The following is a 27,441-nucleotide window of genomic DNA, read 5'->3' on the forward strand; positions in this document are numbered from 1 at the left end:
GTGTGCCATATAATTTTATTAAATCATAGAAAACATTTGTATACAAATTTTTCCACTTTGGGGAAACTGGAATATTAAACAGCTGGATAACAAAACAGTTGAAAGATACATCTTGCTTTAAACAGAGACAAGTTTTAAGTTATCACATTTATTAAAACAAAAAAAGTTGAAATAATTGGTAGTAGGTTGTTGGCCAGAGGAATAATATCTCTTATAACCCTCAGTTTTCTATAAGGATGTTTTTTATTACTTAAATCGACAATGAGTTTAAAAGATGGTTAACTTGAACTCTGAATACAAAATCAATTTCTTTATACCTATGCAGGCTTTTGGAGTACTGTAAATGCCGAATTTTAGGAGTTGGTCTAGTTCCACAGGGCTGATTACACTTTGGGCCTTACTACAATGGCAAATGTGTATAACAGTGTGGAATATATTTCAGAATAAGTTAAATATTAAGAAATACACTATGAGAATAATATCCTACTTTTCTTCCTACCAAGTAAATTTGAAAGTTCATCTTAATGTTACACATTTATAAAAGGGTGAAGACTGAGGGATCCAGTGATACTGAAAATACATAACCACCATCAGAACCACATTCTCTAAACACTTTGGCATAATATATACAAATGGTCCTGCCAGATTCATGCTTGCAGTAATTCCACAGGGGATCATACGAACAGACTTCAAAGCTCACCAAATGAAAACAAGCAGTGTTTCTGTAGTTTAAGTCATCACTTGTTCTGCTTCCGAGCAGAGATCCAGAGGTGACACTGTGATGTGTCTACACTCACACCAAATAATCACATTGGCACAAATTAAATATTTTCAAAATCAGTTTAAATTAAATTGAAGACCGCTATTTTTAAGTGCATATTTTCTCCCTAGCTTTTGAACAAGTGTTATCACGCAAGAATTCACAAAGAACGTGTCAGAGGCCAACACATTTCCTCTGGGAACTCCCTGGAGTAACATACGAGACCTTTGGCCAGAGGTGGAGGGGGAGACAATTATCCACTCGAAATGCAAGGAGGGTATCAAAAAGTCATCTTCCCAAACTCAAGCCTAGATTTTTCAGAGTCATTAGAGAAGGGCTGAAAATGCTATCTTTGGGACTGGTATCTCACCTGCGGTGACAGTCTTCTTCCCTAGGACACTTCTTCCCCAAGACCCTTAATATTGTAAGCCTCACGTGAAGCTGCCCCCCCAGGTCCTGCCCCCACCCTATTGATCGGCCCTCTCAGGGAATATGTAAACAAATCTGGGAAAAACTGCGTTTCTGCAAGTTTTCCCTGTGTCAGTGAAAAACCTCTTGGGCTAAGAAAAATAATAATAGTAATAATAATAGGAACGGCCGCCCAAGTGTCAACTTCTTGCAAGGCTTGTCTTCTGCTTATCCTGCTGTAGACAACTATGAAGTCAAATCAAACACCTTTTGCCTGGCTTGCCCCAAATAGTATTAGTCAGAAACATTTCTTTGGACTACCTTATTCCTGAATCATGACAAAGGCTCATCAGAGCATACTTGGTCTGCCATCTTATTACTGGAGGTGAGCTGGAGATGAGACCAGGCTTTTGTGCAGGTTGGGATTCTGGCTGTGTCTGTTTCGACTGCGAACAGATGAAAACATGGTGTTGCAGCCGGGCACTTTGCATTTGTGGAGCTGGCGGAGGTGCACAGTTTTGTAGTGGGCCCTAAAAGTCCCTTTGTTACTGTATGTCTTTTGGCAGAGGTGACAGGTGATGGGCAACCCAGAGTGCAGGCTGGCGAGGCTCTGGTCGGCCTTCTCCATCAGGACACAGATGGGGTACTCGTCCTCCCCAGGGACAAGGCTCGGCCCTTCACAGTTCCCATCGCTGTCGTCCATCAGCACGGTGCCCTCCTCACTCGCCCCATCAGAGTCCCAGGAAGAATGGCTGCTGCTCTCCGACTTCATGCTCGAGGTAGTGCTCAAATCCAGGATGGTTCCCTCGCTCAGGGGGCCAGAGTTGTAGCTCTCCAGGCTGGCACCATGGACTTGGGTTATTGGGTAAACCAGACTGCCCATTCGACTCGTTCCCTTGAAGATGACAGATGTCTGGGAGGCTTGCTGCGTGAAAGCCACATCCTGATAGGCCTCCTTAGCCACATCTTTCAGAAGGTAAGCTGCACGGAAACGGTCTCCACTGTTCTCCAATGCTTCTGGGTTCAACACTTTTTGGTGGAGGTTTAGGTTTGAACTGTGTCTACAAAAGTGAAAAGATGGTTAGCAATGGGTTGGGCTGTTGTTTTAGAAAGGATCATCACTCCGATGATTCGGAGTGGAAGGACTCGGTAGATACCAGGAATAACTGGTGGCATAGGAGAAGCGATGGTAAGGGGTTCGGCTCCTGTGGGATGTACTTCACGTTTAGTGGACGCTGGCCCACTGTCGTCAGAAGTCATCATTCACTAGGAGAGCCCACCGTCTGGAAACTGGGAGTATGTAGTTCTCTTCGATTTCTACCATCTGATTGACATGTAACTCCCAGTACCTCATCTATAGAGAATGGCTAGATTACTTCAATTAGGCCAGTTTAACTGGGACACTGGAACTAGGCAATCCCAGGAGAAAACTGGTCACAAACTATAAGAAACTAAGAAATTTATTTCAGCGAAACCAGGAAATAATAACTTTAGAGCTGCACTGTTCAGTATGATAGCCACTAGCCGTATGTGTACATTGAGCACCCGAAATGTGGCTAGTGTCATATATCGAAATTATAATATTTTGGATATATTGAATTAAATGTTATTAAAACTTATTTCACATTTCTTTTTACTTTTTTAATGTAGCTATTAGAAGATTTAATATTTTTCTTTTGGATAGTGTTGGTCTAGAGCATCTGCATACACTTTACCTCGCAAGTTCTGCAAGTATGGGTGAAAACCTGATTGGCGAGAATTGTGTGTGTGTGTATAGTTTAGGTCATATCTGCAGCATTTCACTATACTGTACCAGACAGCAGTTTTGCAAATGCAGCAGTGTAAGCATACCACCAATCTTCTACCCAATGATTATTCCTGAAGGGCAGATAATGAGTATCTATTATGACACATGCCTTTTACTCATATGTTATCATTTGGATGTACCTTGTAAATCAATGTTGTTCTTGCTCAGAGATCCCCTACTAACTTCTGACAAGCAAAAACAGCCCTTACTAAGGGATACAATGTAAAAGGTGACAGGAGAATTATTCCAAACAGAGAAAATACTTCCCTCAATACAGATGAGAATGTATGCCAAGGTCAAGTAGGGAAAAGCAGCCTCACCAAAATAAAATTGAATTTTCTCTTCTAAATCTCCAAAGATCTATATATGTATGTATGTATGTATGTATGTGTATGTGTGTGTGTGTGTGTGTGTGTGTGTGTGTGTGTGTGTGTGTGTCTCAATATTTCATTAAATTCACAAAATTTACTATTCAACTTCTCTCTTATATCCCCTGATGCATTTTTTTTTCCTGGACATAATCAGAATTACACTCCCAGATCACCCACTTTGCAAGTAGCTCTTCTTAACTGCAACTCTGCCCTGTGATTATGTCAGCATTCTGGCTGAAGGGGCTGGTATGTGTCGGCAGAAAACCAGACACTAGATTGACGTATAGGTTCCAGTATATACAAGTGGTTTAAAAAAAAGTCAAACACATTTACTGGAACCTTGTACAGAAAGGTCCCTACTGCAACAAAGCAAACCTCTGGGCCTCACACCCAGCTCCCGAGTAGCCCACAAATACCAAGAGCTAACACGGAGGCGCCTCTCAAGCCTCGGAAAGTTAGATGCATTTCCCAAGGTGCCACATCCCCTGAGACCAGTAATAACTACAACTGCAAAGACTGTGTGCCAGGCTTTCTGTCTCACTTTGCTAATCCTGTGCCCACTGCCCATGTCTGTATCTCTTCCCTTCAACCTCTGCCTCCCTCTCCAACTCTTCCATCCTCGCCTCTGACAATTTTGATTAGTTGAGGCCAGTGATTCTCAAAGTGTGTTCTCAGTACCCCAGTGGTCCCTGAGACCCTTTCAGGAGGTTTCTGAAGTCACAATTTCATAATGATACTAAGATGTTCTTTGCATTTTTCAGTGTCATTCTTTCCCAAGTGTAGAGTTTTCCAGGGGATATGCGATGTAGATTATTGCAGCAGATCGAATGCAGAAGCAGATATGAGAACCTAGCTGCCTTCCACTAAGCCAGACATTAAAAAGATTTGCAAAAAGATTTGCAAAGCCCCTCATTTCACTAAATTTTTGTTTTGAAAAATGTAGTTATTTTTTTCATAAAAATATGGTAATGTGTTTATTACTATTTTTAAATGATATAGTTTTTCCATCTTTAATTTCTATAATAATATGACAAATATTGATAGATACAACCCAAATAAGAATAGCTCTTAGGGTCCTTAGGTTTTAAGTGTTTGTAAAGGGGTTATGAGACCAAAATGAGAGCTAACTGGTTTAGACATACCCCTCTTCCAGGAAGCCTTCCTATGTTCTCAAGAGTTGGATTAGGTGCCCACCCATGTGCCCATCGCAGCCTGCATTTCCCCCATGCAGAAGCCATCACATTCAGCTGTAACTGTCTGTTTACTGGTCTGTGTCCCCCACTACATTGAGGGCCTTTGTGGACAGGAATTGTGTCCCCAGCACCTAACACAGAAAGTTCTTGATAAATATTCTCTGGTAAATAAGCATCCGGGATGCTGTCCCAGTCCCTTCCTGGGGGTCTTAGTAACTGCTGCTGGCAGTAGCAGTGGCTCAAAGAGGGGAAGCTAACTGTTCCTACAGCAACGGGATTCTTATCTCTGACTCAGAGAAATGGTGATGAGTCTGGGCCTGCCTATAAAGTCCTATCTAAAATGGTGTCATTTTAATCATAGATTCCAAGTTCTAGACTATGGGAATTAGTCATTTTAATTTAGAATTCAAGATGCTTTCCTAATGTGGTGGTGGTGGGGAGTGCTCAGATCTATAAATAGGTTAGAACATAAGAAAATATTAAATATGTGAAAAAATATCAAATGACAATGTATCTTGAATCTAATATACCTTCTAATTTAGTAGATATTGTAGGCTAGAACAGTACCATAAATGTCAAGGATAATCTGACCAATAGGATTATCTCTTCTTCATAACAACAGCTTATTCATGAACAAACACTCCTCCTCTTGAAGGATGAATGAGAAGGACTGGTTCACTAATTAGAGTACTCGGGTGGTTTGGTTCAACAACCTAGCAACAGAAATAGGAATTCTAACTAGTATCTCCTGTGCTCTATCCTCTTTGCTAAAGACAATGAGTATGTTCTTATGAGCCTTGTCCAGGAATGTGTGTGGGAGTCCGTACATTTTCACCCTCTTAACAAATTAGGCATTACAATTTGGATTAAATGCTGGTATTGACTTGCTTCAAGTCAAGCTTGTTTCAGCTAATGCAGCATTTTAATATTCTGTGAACCATTCAGCACTTATTATATTGCACTTTATCAGACAGCTGATCTTTTCCTCGAGTCTCCTGGGGTCATCTTTTGGTCTGCTTGTTCTTACGTTTATAGGCTGGAGAGGAAGGTGACCTGAAGAGTGGTTAAGTGATTCAAATTCATGAAGAAAAGCATGAGCAAGATGGTAACACCCATGCTATGTCCCCAGAGTGATGAGATATGCTCTGTAGGGGGCACTTTGTAAACAGTTTGACTGTGTGTGTGTCATAAAAACTCAGGATCTTTTAACCACATATCACAGCCTTTGAAACAACCTGCCAATAGCCTTTATTCTTTGATATCTTAATATTTTAAAAAATCTTCAAATAAGCAGTTAATTCTTCCTTTTTCTTTCTTTTTTTTTTTTTCTGTTTTAGAGACAGGGTCTCGCTGTTGTCCAGGCTGGAGTACAGTTGTGCGATCATAGCTCACTGTAACCTTGAAATCCTGGGCTCAAAGATCCTCCCACCTCAGCCTCCTCAGTAGGTAGGACAACAGGTGTGTACTACCACACCTCGCTAATTTAAAAAAATCTTTTTTTGGTAGAGACAAGATCTCACCATGTTGCCCTGGCTGGTCTCAAATTCCTGGCCTTAAGCCTCCCAAAGTGGTGGGATCACAGGCATGAGCCACTGTGCCTCACTAATTCTTAATTTCAAATGTAGCTGGTTAAATAGAAACCAAGGGAAGTGTTTCATTTGATAGACTTCATATTATGAAACGAAAATCAGACAAATTTTGGGAAGCTACAGTGATAACTTAAAGAGCTCCCTCCTCACTCTTCAAATAGTTATTTATCTTTACCCAAGCTGCTAATGTGAGAACTAGTTCATGATTCCTTATCCCATACCCTTGGGTCCAGATGTGTTCCTGAATTCAGAATTTCTCAGACTTCAGAAAGGCAGAATGATGCATATACTAAAATATTATGTTATTTTATACCGAACATACCATCACTCTGTACTGAACATACATAAAAAATACACACAAAGGGGGATAAAAAAGATTATAAATAACCTCACCATCATTTCAAGTCAGGTTTTGCAGGCAAGTGAGTTTAGATTTTTGGAAGTGAAAATTCATGAATGTGGAAATATGAAAATTCATAGAACAGTGTTTCTCAAACTGATCCCTGGAACAGTAACATCGGCATCACCTGGGAACTTCTTAGAAATGCTAACTCTCAGGCCTCATCCCAGACCCAGGGAAGCAGAAATTTTAGGGGTGAGAAGAAGTCTGTGTTTTAATAATCCTCCAAGTGATTCTGATGCATATTAAAGAAATGATTGCCAACAAATGCCAACAAATGATTGCCTTAGAAGAAATGATTGCCAGCAAATGTCTTACCTGTCTCTGCTCCTGCGGGAAGGGAAGGTAGCACTGCAGCCCTCCACCGTGCATGTGTGCGTTTCTTTGGCATGTATGTTCTTGTGGTGCATTTTCACACTGCAAGCATTTTTAAAAGTCTTCTTGCAGATGTCACACTGGAAGTGATTTTCTTCCTTCTGCCTCATTAATGCATGCTGATCTATGTGATCCAGTTCTTTAGACTCTTCCAGACAAGGAAAAGCCATTCCCCTGTTGGACAAAGCACTGAAGAGTCCCCCAGCCAGCAGGCGCTGCTGCAGTTCCATGTAGTCAGAAAAAGGAACTCGGGGCTCCATCCCAGGTGAAAAGTGATGTTCACGGCCACCATCCTCCACTTCTCTTGGCACCATGATCAACGCTGGCGTCTGTTCAGTCCCTCTCTCTGAGTCGTGTGTGGTCTGCTCAGGGGTTTGGCTGATGGCTCTACTGGACTCAGTCACTGACTGGAGATGGCAAGGCCTCTCTTCTTCAGGGAGAGGCTTCCCTAAGTTTCCGGACTGTGTGTGCTGCTCCTCAAATGCTCTGTCTGACTGTGGGCTGCAGGCCTCCGGCTCATCTTCACTGACCACCTGCAGGGGCATGTCTTCATCTGAGCTGAGGTTGTGCCTCTTCTCAGCTATTTCCACAGCTTCCTTCTCTATCTTGATAGGCATACTGGACTTCCGGGATTTCTTCTTGGGAAGGGCATCGAATGTCATTTCGTTTGAAACCAGCTGTTCTGGGATTGAAGAGGACAACAGAGGAAGAGAAGGCAGCATCCCAGGTGTGTTTGCCAGCTCAGCAGGCGTGGCTGGACTGCGGTAGAAAGGAAGGACCGGCTGGACTGTCTTCAGGTTGGGAAAAAGCACACCATTTTGTACAATGTTTGGGAAAGCTGGTTGGCTTCTGGAATCCTCCCCTGAACCTGGGTAGCTGGGGAGAGGCCTACAGTCTGGTGATGTCACCGTGAAACCTGGGCGCTTGTAGTTCTCAGAGCTTGCCAGGTTCAGGCTGTTCCTGAGATCTTTGTCTCGGTTATTTCTGTTCATTGGCATGTGCAGCCGAGGGTTGGGGTTGGCACTGTGGCGGTTCCGGCTCCTTAGGGAGCTGAACACCATGTTACACCCTTCGATGGTGCACTTATGCTTGATCTTCAGGTGGACAGCGTTGTAGTGGATCTTGAGGGTGCCTTTGTCATAGAAGGTCTTCTCGCACGCAGTGCAGAATACTCGGCCCTTCTTTGTGCTGAGGCTATTCCTCTCAGGCTTCACTTTGCCCTCAGGGGACAACTGTGTCCTTTCAAGCTTAGCTACAATGCTGTATGAGCTGGAGTCACTTAAATGGGTACTGTCTTCTTGTTTAGTAACAGCATCCGGGCAGGTGAAACACTGATCTTTGTCAACCTGAAATGGTGTGGAATTGGAAGTTAAGAAGCTGCTATCTGGGAAGGGCCCATGGATTTCCTGTTTGGGGTCCTGACTTTGGTCCTGACCCTGCTCCAGCATATACTGATCAGGCAGTGACCCTATCAGTGCAGGAGGCAGAGGGTTGAAGAACTGGAAAGGCAGCATGAAAGTCATGTTGCTTATGAAGTTCTCAAAGGGGTGTATACTGCTGGGGTTTCCTTTGTCCACCGGAGTGGGGAGAGTAGAACTCCTGTGGCTGCAGCTCTCGATGAAAGCCCTGATATCTACATTCGCTGTGGAAGGTGGTATGATGATGGATTGCTCTTCTTTCTCTTGAATTGCCATGAGTTCAACTATGGACTTGGTCTCTCCAAAACGAAGAAACTGTTGCAAGGTGGCCACTTCCTCCTCACTGGTCATGATGCTCCAGTGATCCAGCACCTTTCCTGATGCATCCTAAGCCCAAACCAGAATTTAGAAGTGTGATCAATTTACAACTCCTTGTTCTTTTCTCTAAGAAAGAAGCTATTTTGTCAGGGCCTCTACTAGACTTTAGGAGGCTACCTTTGTACATATCAGAAAAAGACACCCCCTTCTGGATGAGCACACGGTTTGGGGAGTTGAGTCCCTGCTCACCCTACTGTCCCAGGCCAGAAAGCTTTGTGCAGAACCTAAACTGCACAAATGTAAGCAGTGATCCTACAATTGGTTTACAAGAGTGACATAATATATTACTCAAGTTGAAGTCAGAGAAACTTGGTGATTATTTTTTACCTTATTTCAGACCAATTGTTTTCTTGCATTCGGTATAATAATTTTCCCCACTAAAATTAAAATATGTATCATTTGAACAATAGTAACTTCTTTACCTAAAGAGCATAGATGGAGCAATCAGGCCTAGATATAGCCCAAACATTCATTTGCTGCAAGTTTAATAATCTTCCTAAGCACCTAACATCAGAAAATAAATGAACCTGTATTGATCTACTGCTCATGTTCACAAAGCAGAGCTGTAATTACACTGGAGTATTGGAGATCTTTCAAACTCTAGCAAGGCCTAACTTTTCCCAAAACTACAATAAATATTTTATCACAGAACATGTATTTGATGGCCTACTGAGATTTTTCACAGTGCATGTAAGAGTTTTGAAGATGATGAGGAATGTAACATCATAAATTTTTCATGCACTAGAGGTTCAAGGTAATTGATTCCATATTTTTAATCCTAACACTAGAAAGCAAGATTATTAGGATCATTAAATATTGATCGATGTCATAATGTAACATCATAATGCTACTCTACATAAACGGTTGTTTCTAGCCTGCTAGGGGTCCTGCACTAGAGGTGAGTAAATGTGTTTCCAGGGAAAGATTATGGGGTTTTGAGTTAGAAAGAAGTGGCTTCAAATTCTGGGTCTGCTACACACTAATGAAATGACTTTCAGCAAGATTTTGAAGCAACCCTAAGCCCCTGGTTTTTTGACTAGAAAATGGGGATAATATACCTACCTCATAAGATTACTGGAAGAGGGTCTAGGTCAATAAAGGATTGTTATTCGTGTTCGTTTTAATGATATGGCCTACCTGAGTGAGGCTGATGTCTATGTTGGTCTTGGAAATACATTCATCCCCCATTGCATTGAAATTTTTACCAAAGTTAGTTGACATTTTCTAGTGTAGTAGGAAGAGAAAAATGCTGTAGCTGTTTCATATCCCAAAGGAATGATATGCTTCATCTCGGGAAACATGTTCTTTGCTTGTAAAAACACCTTGATGGCCTCTTTAGATATGAAACATGAGGCCTACGCCCAAAGCATGGTCTGGGAAGAGAAGTAAACTACTCTGCAAAATAAAGAGGAGAAAAGGGATGAAGGACATGGAACACTGGAGAAAATAAGAGAAAGTGTAAGGATGCCAAAGGAGAATTGGAGAGAGAGAGAGAGAGAAAGAGAAAGAATGAGCAAGTTCATGAGCACAAAAATATCACAAGAAATGGAGCTGAGGGAGGAAAATCAGTGGATGGCAGAGGGCTTTAAAGAACAGGAAGGCGTGGCATGAAATTGTAAGTTGTCTGCTGTGTGGTTCTGTTAGGCAAATTCCCTTTTTAACCCCCAAACTCTCAGTAAAATCTCACACAGATAGCATCTTTTCAGTAGGTAGTTTGGGGCAGAAACTAAAAGAAATGGAGGCAGCACCCAAGATGGGATGATGAGGTTTGCTATGGAAGAGCGGGCTCAGTGAAAGCCAAGTCAGAGAATATGTAATGTGCCCATGTCCTAAGTTTCACCGGTATCTTGGGGAAAGTACTGGACTTCTCCCAGAACATGAGATTGGGTCTTAAACTGTTCCAAAAAAGTATTAAAGGGAAGGATGACCACTAAAGCTGTAGCATTGGGAGCCAACTGGCTTACATCAGTTACATGGGCACAAATTTCAGAAAACACTTTGGGACAACAGTGGCTGTGAACACTGTACCTGCAGCACATATCCACGGATATAATCCTGAAGGGTCCAGTCCAAGGCATGGAGGATCTGGAGAACCTCATCTTGCTTCAACACACTGAAGAGTCGGTCAAGTAGGATTTTCAGCCGAACAGGGATGGCCTGAGTCCCATAGAGCATGAGGCTGCTAATATCAAACACCACATTGGACTGGACAATCTCTACCTGGCTTGTTGGATACACAGTGGGGATCCTCAGCTTACTTAGAGCTGAAAAATCAAATTGAAGAAATACCATTTTGAAAAGTTCTAATTTTAAGAGAAACACTGCACAGAAAGTAGGGTAGGGCTAATTCTCAGTTATCTGTTCCAACAGAAAAAACACTAATATGCAAACGATTAACAACCTTAATAGCAATCAGGCTTCAGGTTATTCACGGGAACTTCTAAAACAAAACTGACTGGGCTGAGACTTTTCTGTCTTTCTCATGGCTTCTCTAAGGAATGAAATAGTCACAAACAGGGAAGGAACAAGGAAAAGGGGGAAAAATAAAGGTGGCAGGTGCACAATCAAGAGGATGGACAATCAGGAAGCATAGAGTCTAGAGGGAAAGAACCTGAGCTTGGGAATCTGAGAGATCTGGGTTTGAGCCTTAGTCTGCCACTTTCTAGTTGTGGGATTTAGCAAATTAAAGCACCTGAAGCTAAGTTGTCCAATGCAATAGTTGCCAGCCACATATGGATGTTTAAGCTTAGATTTAAATAAGTTAAAATTAAATAAAACTAGAAATTCCATTCCACAGTCACACTAGTTACACTTCAAGTATTCAGTAGCCAAGTGGTTACTGTAGGGTGATCATATTTGGCAAATAAAAGAACAGGATGCCCAGTTAAATCTGAATATGAAATTCAGATAAACAATGAATGGATGGGATATACTTATACTAAAATATTTATTGGGACATACTTAGGCTAAAAAATTATTTATTATCTGAAATTCAAATTTAACTGAGCAGTCTGTATTTTATCTAGCAATCCTAGGCCAGAGGCTACTATGTTAGATAGCACAGAACATTTCCATCAAGGCAAAATGATAGCACTCAAGCACTAATTGCTACATCTTTAGAATGAGGTTAATAAGACACTTACCAAATAGAGTTGTTAAGATTCAAAGAAATAACATATAAAGCTCTTAGCCTGTTACCTGGCACATACTAGTAACTTACTAGTTAGCTTACCAGTTAGCTGTCATTTTTAGACATTAAATCAGTTCCTGAATAACTGTAAGTTATTTAGAGGGAACACTACAGGCCAAGAGAGGGGGAAAAATAAAGTTACCATGGGCTACCCATCCATGTTTGCACTGCTCACACTGACGGTGGTTTATTTTCCCAGGTTTGAAACTTTGGCAACTACAGTTCAGAGTACAGCCAATAGCCTGCAAAAGAGGAGAACACAGGTATAGGTAGCATGTAAATGATGTGTGGAATACAGATTGCATTTACCAAACAAAACCTATTCGTCCGTCCAGCAGAATTTATTGAGCAATGCATGCCCACATTGTGCCAGGCCCAGAGGTGTATATTTTACCCTGGAAAGACAAGTAGCCGACATAGCACCTGGAGACTGTAAACACATTACACAGACATTCCACATGCGAGAACGGGCTACAAACATCACAACTTTTTAAAAGAAAAGGGTATGGGTTGGAAAGAACTATCCTACTTTGTCATTAAGATCCTACAAAGGGTGAATAGACACATTTTCACCAAATCTCTGAGTTGACCAGAGCAGCAACGCTGAAAGGTGCACAGAAGCTATCTTGGAACAAGTAAAAGAGAGAACGATCTGAACTGAGAGTAATCCATGGATGGAATTTTCCCCCCACCCCACCAAGATGTGGTACAGGCTGAAAATATAAATACATTTGAGAACACGTAATGGCTGACTACACTGAGGACGACTCCACTCACTGGACTGCGTGGCTGTCAGGGACATATGCAGCCTGGACAAGCCCTGCGTCGATGCCCCAGGTGCATGTGATGGTGCTGTGTTTGGTGTGGGGGTGTGGAGTGTACACGAATACAGCTAAAATAAAAGTAGAGATGTACGTGTCCAGCAAAGTTCTAATATTAAGAACAAAAGTTCACATACATTTTTACGGTGAGTTTCTCAAAAAGAGATAGAGGCCTGAAGAATATAATCTATTATTGAAAAGAGCTCTGGACAGAGCGAAGGAGCTCTGTCACTGAGGTTCGCCAGAAGAGCCGCTGGGTGGAATCTGTGTGATTCATGAGAGCCTTGAAACTGGGGAGTGTGTGTGTGTTTGGGGGAGAGACGAAAAGCCCTACAATTATGGGTTTAAACCTCTAATCTGCCAATAGAGAGACTATGTGGCCTTGTATGGGAGACAAGGAAGGGAGAATCTGGCTGAGGACTTGGGAAACTCAGTTTAAGGATTATATAACCAGTCTTCGCTTAAAAATCAGTTGCTGATGGGATTGTAAAATGATATAGCCCCTTTGGGAGACATTCTGACAATTCCTCAAAAATTTAAACGTATAGTTACTACACGACCCAGAAATTCCAATCCTAGGCATATGCCCAAGAGAACTGAAAACGTATGTTCACACAAAAACTTGTACACGAATGTTCATACCAGCCTTATTTGCAATAGCCAAAAAATAGACACAATGCCAACATCTATCAACTGATGAATGGATAAATAAAACATGGTAAAATCCATACAATGGAATATTATTTGGCAATAAAAAGGAATGAAATACTAATACATGCTACAACATGGATGAACCTTGAAAACATGCTAAGTGAATGAAGCCAGGTACAAAAAGTCACAGACTGTGTGATTCCACTTACATGAAATATCAAGAACAGGCCAATCTACAGAGGCAGAAAGCAGATTAGTGGTTATCAGGGGCTGCAAGGAGCAGGGAAGGGATGGGGAGTGACTGCTAATGGGTGGTGGAGGGGGAGAGTGTTGTTTTCACCTCTTTAAAAACAGCTTTACTGAGATATGATTCACGTATCATATAAACCACCCATCATATAATCTACTCATTTAAAGTGAATGGATACTAAAAATTCAATGATTTTTAGTATATTTATAGAGTTGCACAACCATCATTGCAATCTAATTTTAAAACATTTTCATATTCCCCAAAAGGAACCTTGTGTACAAGTTTAAGGTGAACATATGTTTTCATTTCTCTTGGGTATAGTCTTAAGAGTGAAACTGCTGGATCATATGGTAACTTAATGTTTAACTTTCTGAGGAACTACCAAAGTGTTTTCCAAAGCAGCGGCACCGTTTTACATTCCCACCAGCAATGTAGGAGGGGTCCAATTTCTCCACATCCTCGTCAACACTTGTTATTGTCTTTTTGATTATAGCTGTCCTAGTGGGTGTGAGTGATATCTCATGATTTTGATCGGCATTTCCCTGCTGGGTAATGATGTTCAGTATCTTTTCATGTATTTATTGGTCGTTTGTATTCTTTGGAGACAGGTCTATTTAGACCCTTTGTCCATTTTAAAACTGGGTTGTCTTTTTAGTATTGAGTTGTAAGAATTCTTTATATATTCTAGGTACAAGCCCATTATCAGATATATGATTTGCAAATATTTTCTCCTATCCTTAGATTATCTTTTCACTTTCTTGATGGTGCTCTTTGAAGCACGTAAGTTTTAAATTTTGGCCACAGTTTCTTTTTGAGGTGATGAAAATTTTCTAAAATTAGATAGTACTGATGGCTGCATAACTTTTGAATACACTAAAAGCCACTCAATTGTACACTTTATAAGGGTGAATTTTATGGTATGTGACTTACATGTCAATAAAAATGTTACTTAAAAAATTGTTATTTATATCACCCTGCCTAAATATAGGTTAAAATTTCCATGATTTGACTTTCTTCTGTGATTTCTTTTGGATTAGGATGGACCTGAACACAGCTGCAACTAGGGATTTTCAGGTAAAGGAACAGGGCTGTTCATAGCGAGGCATGCAGCAAATACCAAGAGCACTGCCTAATGTGCTCAAGAGGCTACCACAAAACAGGAGATGTGGTAGAAAAGGTTTTGCTCTTTGTAAAGTTGTAAAATACAATACAACGAACTCCATGTGATCACACGGTCTTACTTTAATAAGGTATGCATTCTCAAGGGGGGTTATATCATTGCCAAAGGAGTAAAAATTGGTTCTTGGGGGGTGAAAAATTACTCTTTTTATGTATACACCACAAAGGTACATTCATACATAAACAGTATATAGTACTATATGGTATGATATTAAAATTTCACTGGGGAAACAAATTATGAAAACATTTCTAAAATATCCTTAGATATGAGGGGTAATAAAAAAAAGATTGAGAAACACTGTTCTAATGCCAGAAATTACTTTACTTTTTGATTACAGAGTTTCTACTTGTATATACATATACAAATGTATTAAATATGTGAACATATACATCTATATAACTATACTTACACAAATAATTATATAGTTATCTTGAATGGAAGTTAAAGGATACAAGTGAGTGATGGTTTAATTTATATTACATTTATATTACATACTATCAAAACAAAAATTTAAAAAAGGCACCATTAGCTTAGTTTGTGGCACACAAATATGTTGTCCAGCATCTCAAACTTGGCTGCAACCCTCTGAACATCAGCTCACAGATGAACCAATCATCTGCATATTCTCAATACCTAATAGCACACGCAATTCTAAATCTCTAAAATATTTCACAATCTAGATTTCATAAATATGAATATTTTCAAGAAAAATTTTTTAAAAGGGAGAAAACTGATTTTGGATCATATCCTTGAAGATGTCACTCGCTCTTTGAAAACAAGATGTTGGAACTATATAAGTAAACTCGCATTTCATTTATTAGAAGAATTAGACATCTTTCACCAGAGATAGAGATGTCCTGGAACAAATGCTTCCTCCACTCCTGAGGACTCTGCTCAAAAGGCTCACACTCATGCAAAGTCCCAGGAAACTCTGGATGACTCTGTCTCAGGCTCAGTACAGCAAAACCACAGAGGGAACAATTCCAGGCACATCTCAAAGCCTAAGACAGAAACTTATCTTCACATCTCGTCATCTGACTCAGGTTTTCTCAACTTTGGCACTACTGACATTTTGGGCTAGACAATTCTTTGTGGTGTGGGGCTGTCCTGTGCATTGTATGGTGTCTAATAGCATTCCTGACCTCTACCCACCAGAGGCCACTTACACCCCACTCCTCCAGTGTGACAGCCAAAAATGTCTCCAGAGATTACCAAATGCCCTTAGGGTCTATACCACCCCCAGTTGAGACCACTGACCTAAACTGACCATTCAGTTATAGCAGCTTTTAGTTTGGAGACAGAATTTTAAACAATTTTATCTATAATTCCAATGTTTGAATGTTGCTTTATAAGAAACATTCATGTGGTTCTACATGAACCCATTTGAATAAGGCTTAAATAAAGCTCATTAAACATCTATAGAAATAAATCTCAGAGGAATTATTTATGAACTAAAAAAGCTAATTACAACGTCTAAGAAAACTTCCAATCTAAAGGCCCTTGGGTTTTTCCACCCATCTCAGAACTCCATGATACAGTAAAATTATGGCATCATTATCTAAAGATAAATTAAAACTTGTAAAATGAAATCAAACCCCAAAATTCTAATTACAGGACAAAAAATACTCATGTAAATCAAAATGGAAAATTCTTTAAATTTACATCCTTTCCTTTAGAATCCTAATACTTGTTCCATTTTTCAGAAACATAAAGCAGATGTTTACAACAGTCTGAACTCATCAAGACATGATTATTGCTTTTTACGCACTCATCTTAATCAGACTATTTCCGGAATTGTTATTAGTCACTTTGATGTGTTACAAATCAACATATAAAATTCTGGTTTGATTTTTTGTAACTAACATTTGCTCATTTATTCATCCAAAAACTATTGACACACCTAGTATGTGATGGATGATTTGGGTTTGCAGTCTTGGGATGGAAGTTATGATCTAATTTTTAGGTAGGCTCAGGGGACCCACTTCATTTTCCAGACACCCCTGCTCTACCTTCAGCATCGGGGGAGCTACCACGGGCCTCTTGTCAGGAGACACTGAGTTGGATTCCTGGCAGCGGCTAGCCCAGGCACACGATGGGGTAGATGCACACGCATCCAGTGCCCCACAGTGTAGGCCTCTGATGGGATTTGAATTATTGAGCTCAAGAATAAACTGTTTACTTCAAAGCTGTTTTTATCTCTAGTACATGCAGATCCTTTCATATCACTGAAGATAAATTCAGGGAGATGTTCTTGGGGGATTAGATGGAAAGGGGAGAAGGGAAAATAGAAGACCTTTGGAGTTCCCAGATTCACAGCATTAGCCCTTTGAGGGAAGTCATTTACAATACGGCTTCAGCACAGTGCTGAATTATGCAGTAGCCAGGCAGCTTTGTAGGTTCAGGTTACTTAGTCTGCACTGTCCAGTACAGTAGCCACTAGCCACATGTAGCTATTTATATTTAAATTAAAATCAAATAAAATTTGAAACTCAGTCCCTTTCACACTAGCCACATTTCAAGCACACAGTAGCCACATGTAGGTACTGGACAGTAGAGATACAGAACACTTTCATCATCACAGGAAGTTCTACTGGGCAGTGCTGAGTTCAGTGGTGAGACTAGGTACCCTTCCAGGATCTGCTCTTTGACATGGTAATGTTTGTGTTTAATAGGTGATCTTGTTTAATCACTACATTGTTGTGAGAAAAGAATTATTCTCAGGAAACCTAAATTTATGGAAGATTGTAACTTGCCCCAGGTCACACAGTTGATGAGCTTTATTGAGCATTTATTATGTGCAAGACACTGTACTAAGCAGTATACATGTATTATTTCATTTCTTTCTCACAACTACCCAGGGAGGTAGGTTATTACTATCCCCATTTTATAGATGAAGAAGCTGAGGAATTTACAGGCTATCAGGGTAGTCTCAAATCTGGATACTGGGGATAGATTTTGTCTTGAAGTATCAATCCTTGGTGCTAACTACAATTACATTTATGGTTTCATTTAATCCCTACAACCACTTTCAGAGTTAGGTATTATCACACAATTCTACAGATAAGGACATTAAAGTTCCATACAGCAAAGAAACTTCATCCATTGAATAAATATTTACTGAGCATTTACTAGCCAGGCATTGTTCTAAAATCTAGAGGTTAAAGTGTTGAAGACTGATGAGGTCCTGCCTAAAGTAACTGAAATTCTAGAGGAGAGAGGCAGAAAATGAACAAGTAAACAAGTAAGATCATTTCAGAATAAGGCAAGTGTTATGAAAGAACTGAGCAGAAAGCTATTCTAGAGATTTGACTGGGTGGCATGGAGGGGTAGGGTGAGGAGCAGGAATCTTTTAGACAGGGTCATCACCCAGGGCTTTGAGGAAGTGACATCTTGTCAGGGGATGGCAAGGAGCTGGTTATGTGAAGACCTGGAGAGGGAGGGAGAGTTTAAGGCAGAAGGCACAGCAAATGCAAAGGCTGTGAGGCACAGAACAGGCTGGGTTGTTCAGGGAACAGGTTAAGGGCCAGTGTAGCTGGAGTCAAGTCAGAGAGGTGACAGAGACCACTCTGCACAGGACCTCACGGTGCAGGTGAAGGAGTCTGGATTTTGTTCTAACTAACGGTGAGCCTTTTTAAAAAGGTGTGAAATGAATATAAAAAGATGCCTCTTACAAAGATACTTCTGTTTGCAGAGCGGGGAAGCCCGAGTTTCCCCTTCACCCCACTGGGCACCTTTCACTGATTGGTAGTAAAACTTAGAACTGGCCTCACTTATGTTTTACTTCCAGTGAAGCCGTATAACCTTCAGCTCCATGCCTTGGCACCTTTGACTATAAAACAGCTGGACACTTGCTCCTGCCTATCTCAGAGGCCTGCTAGCCATATTAATGAGGATACACAGATAGAGAGCTGAAGATCCAATTTGTACAGTGTCATTACTACCGTGCTTAGGTCCTCTGGTGGTCTGACTCGTAGACAGAGCTACCAAACATATCTAAGATGAAGACTTCCATAAAAGTTTCTCCACAATGAATCATTCCTGAAAGAGGCAATGAAACAACTAAAACTCCAAACCAACACCTAGCAGCTAGCACTGGGCCTGATACTTGGTAAACCCTCTGTGGGTACTGTAATATTTGAGGATAAATGCGTGATTGAACGAATCAATGAGAGAGAGCTACACCATGCTGATTACAGATGCCCACCCAGTATCTCTTTTCCCAATCTGCCTTGGTAAAAGAAACTTAATTTCTAAGTCTCCACTCGTGGCCAGGTGACTAAGTACTGGCCAGTTGTATACAATAGTTGAATGCAACTTACAGAAAGCTCCTTATAAATGGGAGCTGACTGTGCTGAGAGACCTGTTTGCTTTTCCTCCTTCCTCCTTCTCTTTATTTTTTATTTTAGAGAAGGGGTCTTGTTATGTTGCTCAGGCTGGCCTTGAACTCCTAACCTTAAATGATCTTCCCACCTCAACCCCCTGAGTGGCTGGAACTACAGGCATGTGCCACCATGCCTAGCTTTCCCCTTCAACATCCTTCTTGGAACAAGAACATGATGGCTGGAATTCAGAGGCCATTTTGTGACGATAAGGCAACCTTGAGGTCATGCCCTAAAGATAGCTAAGAAGAAAGGATGGCAACTATTATTTAAGGAGCTCTTTTACTAGCACCCAAATGCAGTTCCTAGTTTACACAGTGATCTTTCTGTTGACTTTGGAGAGGGCCATGTAAAAACCACATGGAATATGGTCCAATAGTAGAGATTACTGAGGTAAGTTTAGAGTCTGGGGCCCTCTCTTAAGTGTGAGATTCTATGGTTGTGCTAGGTTTTTACGGGTAAGAATTGTATGTCCCTAACTTGAAATTAAAGGATCCAATCTGCTAAACCACATGTCCCTTTTCTTTTTTCTTTTTTTTTTTTTTTTTTGAGACAGAGTCTTGCTCTGTTGCCTTGGGTAGAGTGCAGTGGCGTCATTGTAGTTCACTGCGACCACAAACTCACTGTAACCTCAAACTCCTGGGCTCAAGCGATCCTCCTGCCTCAGCTTCCCAAGGAGCTGGGGCTATAGGTGCACAAGACTGCGCCTGGCTAAGTTTTTCTATTTTTGGTAAAGACGGGGTCTCACTCTTGCTCAGGCTGGTCTCAAACTCCTGACCTCAAGCAATCCTCCTGCCTAGGCCTCCTACAGTGCTAGGATTACAGGTGTGAGCCACCATGCCCAGCCCACAAGTCACTTTTTAAAAGCCACCAAGCTTTAGAATAAAAATGCTTCAGGTTTTCCAAGTATTATTTTAATATGTTAAATATAGATCATTACTGTGAATATGTTTGAATCCTGGAAAACATATCAAAAACTGCCAATCAGGACACGTAATACAAGACAGCTTTTAAAGGAGCCAGCCACCCTTAGCATGTAGGAGAGAGCTTGGTTTCTCTTCACCTGCTGTGCAGCTATCATTCTCATTCTCTGTGGCTGCAGAGCTAGCCTTCCTGGTTCAGAAAACTCAATCATGCAAGGGAGGGCGTTCTCTACTCCACTGCTCTTTGGAGATGCTTTGCCTCTATACTTGTCACTTTTCTTATTAGAAATGGAATATTTTTTTTTGCTCCCTGCCTTGCCTCCTCTCACTTTTCACTAACTTCTTTCACTTTTTAAGTTTTCCACGGTTTTTCTCACATATGCACACCCACAGAGGTACAACTAGGATACTGAATATAGTATAATCATTTGCTGGATGGGCAATAAGGACAACTGGGAAGAAGAGAAGAAAACTCATGAGGTCCTTTCATGTGAGGCAGCTTATCTGCAGCTGAGGGCACTGGACTAAAGCCCACCTGGAGAAACACACACAGACCAGATGTTCATCTTAACACATCATGCCATCATCTTCCATTAATAGTTTAACAAAATGATAACTCTTTATTTAACGAGTTGTTTTTTGTTTGTTTTAAAAGCATTTACCATGTACTGGTAACCATGGGAGTCTCACGGAGATACAAAGATGAGTAACTCCCGGTGTTTGGCACTAGCGGGGCACATGGATTCATTGGGAAGAAAAGTCATACAACTGGGTCAGTCAAGAACGGCAGAGTGGAGAATAGGATCTGTCAAAAATTAGTATGAGTCATTCACTGTGTTAAAATCTAGGAATTCAAAATACACTCAAAACAAACACGAAACTCATTGGCCACCTTTAGGGAATGCTAGGAAACCAACTAGTTATTCTAAAAACTGATAAACAAAGGAAAAGAATCAAGTATATATTCTTTTCTAAACAACCTGTATTTCAGGGTAAACACATCATTGATGAGATGAAGATTCTCTCTGAATGTGAATCAAATAAATGAATACCTAGAATACCACCATTCCACAACTCCAAATGAAAAAGATGACAACCAGGCCATTTGCTCTGCATGGAAGGATACATACCACCACACATCTGGTGTTCTTGCCAAAAAAGTTCAAATCTGAATTGGATCAAGCCTCTTGATCAACTTCAATTTAAGAACATATAGGGGATAGAGGAATGTTTAAACGATACCACAAGGAAACAATCATTAAAATCCATACTGGGGAGCACTCTACAGGAAAATGACCCAGCTTTTTCAATAGATAAATTGCAAGGAAAAAAGTAAAGTATGAACCCATAGATTACAAAAGAAAATATATGGACCTTACTTGGATCCTGATTTGAACAAACCAACTGTAATACAAAGTTTATGTAACAACCAAGGAAATTTGAACTCTGACTGGAAATTGAATCATATTATAGAGTTATTGTCATTTCTTTAGGTACTCTATGGCATATTGCTTTTGTTTAAAAAAAAGAGGCTTTATGTTTTAGAGCTACATATTAAAATATATATGAATGAAATTGTATAATGCCTAGGATTTGCTTTAATGTAATCCAGTGTTGATAGTAACGGGAGGAATGGGTAGGAAATATAAATGAAATGAGATTGGCCTGAAATTGATAACTGTTGAACCCCCAGCACATATCACCAAACTTCATTAAACTATTCTAATTTTGATTGTTTCAAATTTTCTATAATAAAAAGTGAAAAAAGAAGTCAAGACTCCCACTCCTCCACCCTCCCAATTTAATAGTTCGAGTGAAATGGCAAATATAGAGGGAGAAATCAGGGTTGTACAGAGAGGCCAGAGGCGGCCTCTTCCAGGAGGAAGCAGGCGTGCTTTCATCAGTGCATGCAGGAAATACCACAGGCCCAGGCACAAGGAAAGGCTCACCATGTACCTGAGTGTCAGGCCCAGGGGCCACAGAGCACAGGTTTCTGTTATGGGCAGTGAGAAGTGACCTTGAAAGGCACAGTAGGGCAGGGGTGGGCCGTCCAGATGGGGAGCCAGGAGTCTGTTTATTGGGTTCACGTAATCATTAGGGTTCCGCGCAATGGAGCGACACCGTTTACCACAAGCATAGTTGAAAGGGGATTTGGGGAGGCTCAGAAACCAGGCAGGCAGCATTTGCAATATGCAAATGATGCCAAAGGAGAACTGACAGAAATCTGGTTTCTCACTGCAAGTATGGGATAAATGGAGAGGCCAAAGTAGACTGAGGGCATGGAGAAGGGTCTGGCAGAGAAAGGGCAGGTGGGAGGTAGAGTCTCTTCAGGTGACCGATGTTGGGCTGACTCTACCTGTGAGTAAAAAGTATACGTGACACATTTGTTGTGTTCTCTTGCAGTTCAAAGAGGATGATGAGGAAAAATACTTCTTTTGATGTCTATAAATCAAAGTATAAACCCTGTGCCAAAATAATTTAACATCTGTGCCTTTTAAAAAAAAGTATTAGCTCTGAAAACTGAAAATATAAAAGATGCAAACATTACCTTAAAAACCAAACCAAACATTTCTCGTTAGGAAAAATAAAAAACTATACAGAAATATAAATTATATGGATATATTTTTCCTTTGTAACCTAAATTTGGGAAACTTCAGAGGTAATCTTTAGAAACCTTTGATAATGAAAAACTGAAAGATGTTAGGGAACTTCTGAACATAGTTGAATCAGCCTGGGGAAAAAAATCAAAATACAAAACGAAAGAAGACACTTACACTTCAGGATGATTTAACCCAAGGTGGACAGTTATATAAGCCACGCAACTTTGCTTTTGTTGCTGATGAAAAATTAAGATGAAATTGTGAACATTTCTAAGTAAAATTTTGTAAACATTTCTTTCAGGGACTTAATGAGAACTAGATTTTTAAAACTAAGTTTTTAAAAAGAAAAGCTCAGACTTAGCTAATTAATATGGTAGAAGCACACAAATAATCTGTAAGAGGAGACAATCAAACTAATCTAACCATATGAAAAAATGTTAGAAGCCCGAATTAGAGTTTACACCTAAGGCAATCATTTCCCTCCGTACAGGGCTGTTTGGACCCAGCCTTCATAACATTTTATTTCTCCATCTCTCTTTTGCTTCACATTAGTCGGGTGAACTTATCATGTCCCCAAGGCAGAGTCCTCCTGTGATTTGTTAGGCTGGTTTATAATAATGAGTCCATGTGTGGATGGGAACAGTGACAGTCTGCTTATAACTATGTGAAATTTGAAAAGGCCCCAAATGGGACCCTGGAGAGGCCGGTCTGTTCTGTTTATACCCACCCTCTTTGGCTAAAATAGGCATGTGTCTGTGCAGAGAAATGGTGCCACACTGGAATCTTGGAATTTCCAGAATTAGGAAAAGGACTTCAAAGAATGACAAGATAAGCAGAAATAAGATTTTCAGGTGAAAACCAATTTTAAAGGAAAAAGAAATCTTTTCCAGATGCTCCTTCTGAGCAGAATCCAGTTATATTTAACATCTCAGATAAGTCATCAAAAATAAAGAAACAAGTAAAATAAAAGTTCCGTGGTAATATACTTGGCATAAGGCAATTAAAAATATGTATTGACTCCCTAAATCTTGATCTTAGATACCAAAAAGATGAGTGGCTCAGCACTGAGATTTCGCCTTAGCTAGGGTATTTGGAGTTCTTTTTTAAAAGGGTGGTTTCTGACAAAAGTAACTCACTCTAAATGACATCTGTAGAGAAGAAAATTCACCCTGGGGTGAAGCAAAGTCCTCCTGTAAGTAATTTACCTCGTGGAACCTTCGGGGCATCTCTTTTAATGGCCACGTCAAAATAACTTCTAAAGCCATATACGAAAGCTAAAAGCCATTTCTGACACCACCTCAACCGCCCCATAGGCTTCAGTTTAATTTTACTGACAAACTGAAATTTAAAAATGTTCCCTCGTTTATATTTATCCCTAGGCATTCACAAATGACAAGCGTGTGCTTAAAGAACAATTATTATTTGTTCCACAGGGAAACCTGTATGGCTTTTTCTCACCCATCAGGCTGGATCCTCTTTCCAAGCTGATGATCCCGAAGTATGGAAAGTGGGAACGGGCCTGGGATGCAACCCTAACTGCTGCAGGGAAATAAAAAATAAAATAACCTTTTACATAAACCTTCTGCTTCCAAGGCAATTACTCCATGTTGGTCAATATTTCTAATATGAATTATAACCACAGCAAACAAATCGTTGTCTCACATCCTGGTGGGTATCAACCAACTTCAAACTAACCACTTTCTCTCCAGCTGAAGGAGGAGAATGTTGCTAAATCCTTACTGGTCTGAAGGGACTCTATAGGTATATGATATTCCAAATTAAATCATGCAGATGTCTGAACATAATTATGAGTTTCCAGAGTACGAGCAGCATGTGTGCTAAGTGAAGATTTCACCACCTCTTCTCAGCATTTAACTGTAACAGCAACATGTTCAACCAACAGTTGACTTGAAATAGTAATAGTTTCTTTGTGAAATTAAAGTTAGCAGACTTATTAGATGAGAAATCAAATAATGCCTCATATCTTATTCTTTTTAACTACCTGAAAACATGCCAGAAAGAATAAAGTTACTTATCAAAATTCATCACAGCAAAAGGGGCAGTTATCTTTTCACACCTATTTAAAACAAAAATCAAATCCAGCACACTTTGTAACATCTTAAGTAATGTTCTTTTATATGGTGCACGAAATTTTATTTTGACATATACAATTTGAATGAGGTTTTAATAATGTCTATCAACGAATTTGGGAAGGGATAATTGAGAAGGCAGTATACCTATCACTGAACAAAAGTTTTAACACATAAACATACTCGCAAACTCAAAGTCCAAGAACTCTTATGAAAGATCCCATAAAATCTAATAGCAAATTAAAACAATGAACAAGGAATGAAAGGACACCAGAAAAAAAAATATCTGCCAAATGCTGTTTTTCAGTTCACTTATTGTCAAGCCAAAATCTTGTCGCTTTAATGAGAAGAATATATTTTTAAAAAACGGTTGCTACATCTGCTCTGCGGTCCCGTGCAGCGACACATGTTTTCTCACACACACACACACACACACACACACACACTCACACACACACACTCTCTCTGACAGGGATTCCAGGACACCAGCGGGGCCTCTTTCAGGCCCTCAAGTGTTACCAGCAGAGGCCTGGCTGAGACCGGGCGGCGGCCCGGTTTCAACGCCTGTCTTCGGAGCACTGCGGCGGGCACGGCCATAAAACTAGGGGACACTGAACCCAGCGTCCGACCCGGCCGACCCCACGCGACTTCACCGGTTCGAGCAGCGCTGCTCTGTCCAAGCCGGCCGGTGGCAGCCCCCAGCCACGCACGGCGCCTGCTTGCGCACCGCGCTGCAGAAAGCCCGGCTCCGAGCTGTGCTCTGGTCAGGATCAGATCTCCTCGCTCACTGCCTCTCCGCGACCTCGTCCCCTCTGGCTGACGAAGCCCCAGCAGCTCCTGCGAAGCCAGGCGGCCGGCGGGGCTCGGGGTCTGGCAGCGGCCTCCTCCTCGCCCGCGCCCCCGCCCCGCCGCCGGCCCCCCGCGGGGACCCGAGGGGACGCTCCCGAGACGGGCGGGCGCGGAGCTCGCAGGGCCCGGAGCGGGACCGAGTCGTCAGGGGAGCTCAGGGCAGGGGACGAGAGGGCCCCGGGGGCGCCTCCCGGGCGGAAACCTGAAGGCAGCGCGGGGACAGCTCGGGCTCGGCAGCCCGGCTCACCTCGCGTCGCTCGCAGGTGACCGCCCGGCGTGGCCACACCGCGGGCGGCTCCCACGGCGCCGGCTCCCCGAGCGCGCTCGGCAGGGCGGGGCACCTCACGCGGAACCGTCCCCAGGACCGCACGCGCGGCTGTGACACTGGCAGAATCCGCTCCCGCACCTTCAGCGCCGGGAGGCTTTCTGACAGGACCCGCCTGGATGGGGACTTCCAAAGTTGTCGGGGCTTTTTGTCGCTGTGGCTGTTGTCTCACAAAAAATTTGTCCCACAGCGGGCAGGAGCCCCGTCGCGGCCGCTCGCCCGTCCCCGCAATTCTCCTCACGAGTGACCGCGTTCACCACACGCACGCTCAGTTCTCCCGAGAAACAAAATCCAGGCAGAAAAACGGTCACTCTGAAATACCACTAATTCTGACGTAAAAGAAAAATAAAAAGCGGGCCACATCCCACAGGTTGGAACAGTGAGTCCGAGCGTCCCCGGACTGAAGCGCGAGGTGCCGCCTCTTCCCACGCGCCCGGGCCGCTCCGGACGTCGGGCGGCGACCGTCCCAGCCCCCGCCGCCCTCCCGGCGAGGACGCCGCTCCCTCCCGCCTCATCGCGGCGCCGCGCCGCCCCGCAGGTGGCCTCCAAGTCCCCCGGGGGCCGGCCGAGCCGCGTCCCGGCCCCGCGCCCGCGGAGAGCGCCGCGCTTACCTCAGCCATCCTGCGGCCGCTGCAGTGCCAGGGCTCCCGGCGCGTCTCCCCGGCCCGGGCCGCCCCGCGTCCGCCCCGGCTCGGCGGGCGCCGACGCATCCAAGCTCCCGCCGTCGGGCCCGACCCGGCGAAGTGGGCGGCTCCCGGGGCGCCCGGCCGCGCAACGCGTGTGCCCGCACGCCCGCCCCCTGCGCCCGGGGCGCCCCTCCGCCCGCCTCCCCGCCCCTCCCCCCGGGCCGCCGAGTCGCCCGGGGCCGCGGGCCTGCTGCGCCGCTCGGGAAGACGCCTCCTGCTCAGGAGGCCCAAACGCACTAACTCAGTGCAGCTGAGGCGAGGCCGTGGCCCCCGCAGCCCGCGGAGACCTCGCCGGCGGCCGGCGCGGAGGTGTCTGCCCCCGCCGGGCTTGAAGGCACTTGTTGCTAAAAGACGCAGACGTGTCGGTGTTTGCCTCTCCCGGGAAGGGCGAAACGCTCTGAAGTTCCCTGGCTCTCCTCTCAGGGCATGATTCTGCCTCCCCACCTACCCTGGGGCGCCCTCGGGGTCCCACGGGGCGGCGGAGGAGGGCTGGCCACCCCCACCGTCGGAGTTTACGCCCGAGCAAGTGGGGGGACGTTCCCCAGGGCGTGGAAAAGGGGACGCCGGGAGGCTTTAATAACGCAAACCAGCTCCCCCTTCCCTCGGTGACCCCATGAGTTAAATCTCGGCTTTACTACTTTCCCAGGACAAGCGTCTTTGCTTTCGGAGCCTCAACTGTTTCAGCTGTAGAATGGGATTAAATTTTCGCCCATTAAATTGGATGCTAAGGATGAAAAGAAATTAAGCGTACTGGCAAACCAAGCAGGAGCTCGGCGGCCCGGAGCACAGGCAGGGGGC

General features: G+C 42.7%; 1 protein-coding gene across 1 annotated transcript; it reads right to left on the reverse strand.

Moving 5' to 3' along the window:
* On the reverse strand, positions 1-26,756 carry BNC1 (basonuclin 1). The gene is made up of 5 exons (XM_012656532.1): positions 26,569-26,756; positions 12,032-12,131; positions 10,728-10,963; positions 6,847-8,708; positions 1-2,229 (listed from the first exon to the last, which is right to left on the reverse strand). The coding sequence occupies exons 1-5, from the start codon at positions 26,665-26,667 to the stop codon at positions 1,545-1,547; spliced, it is 2,982 nt and encodes a 993-aa protein (XP_012511986.1). The 5' UTR covers positions 26,668-26,756; the 3' UTR covers positions 1-1,544.
* Positions 26,757-27,441: the final 685 nt, after the last annotated feature.

The sequence above is a fragment of the Propithecus coquereli genome, unplaced genomic scaffold (genome assembly GCF_000956105.1).
Source record: "Propithecus coquereli isolate 6110/MARCELLA unplaced genomic scaffold, Pcoq_1.0 Scaffold507, whole genome shotgun sequence".
NCBI classification, from domain to species: Eukaryota; Metazoa; Chordata; class Mammalia; order Primates; family Indriidae; genus Propithecus; species Propithecus coquereli.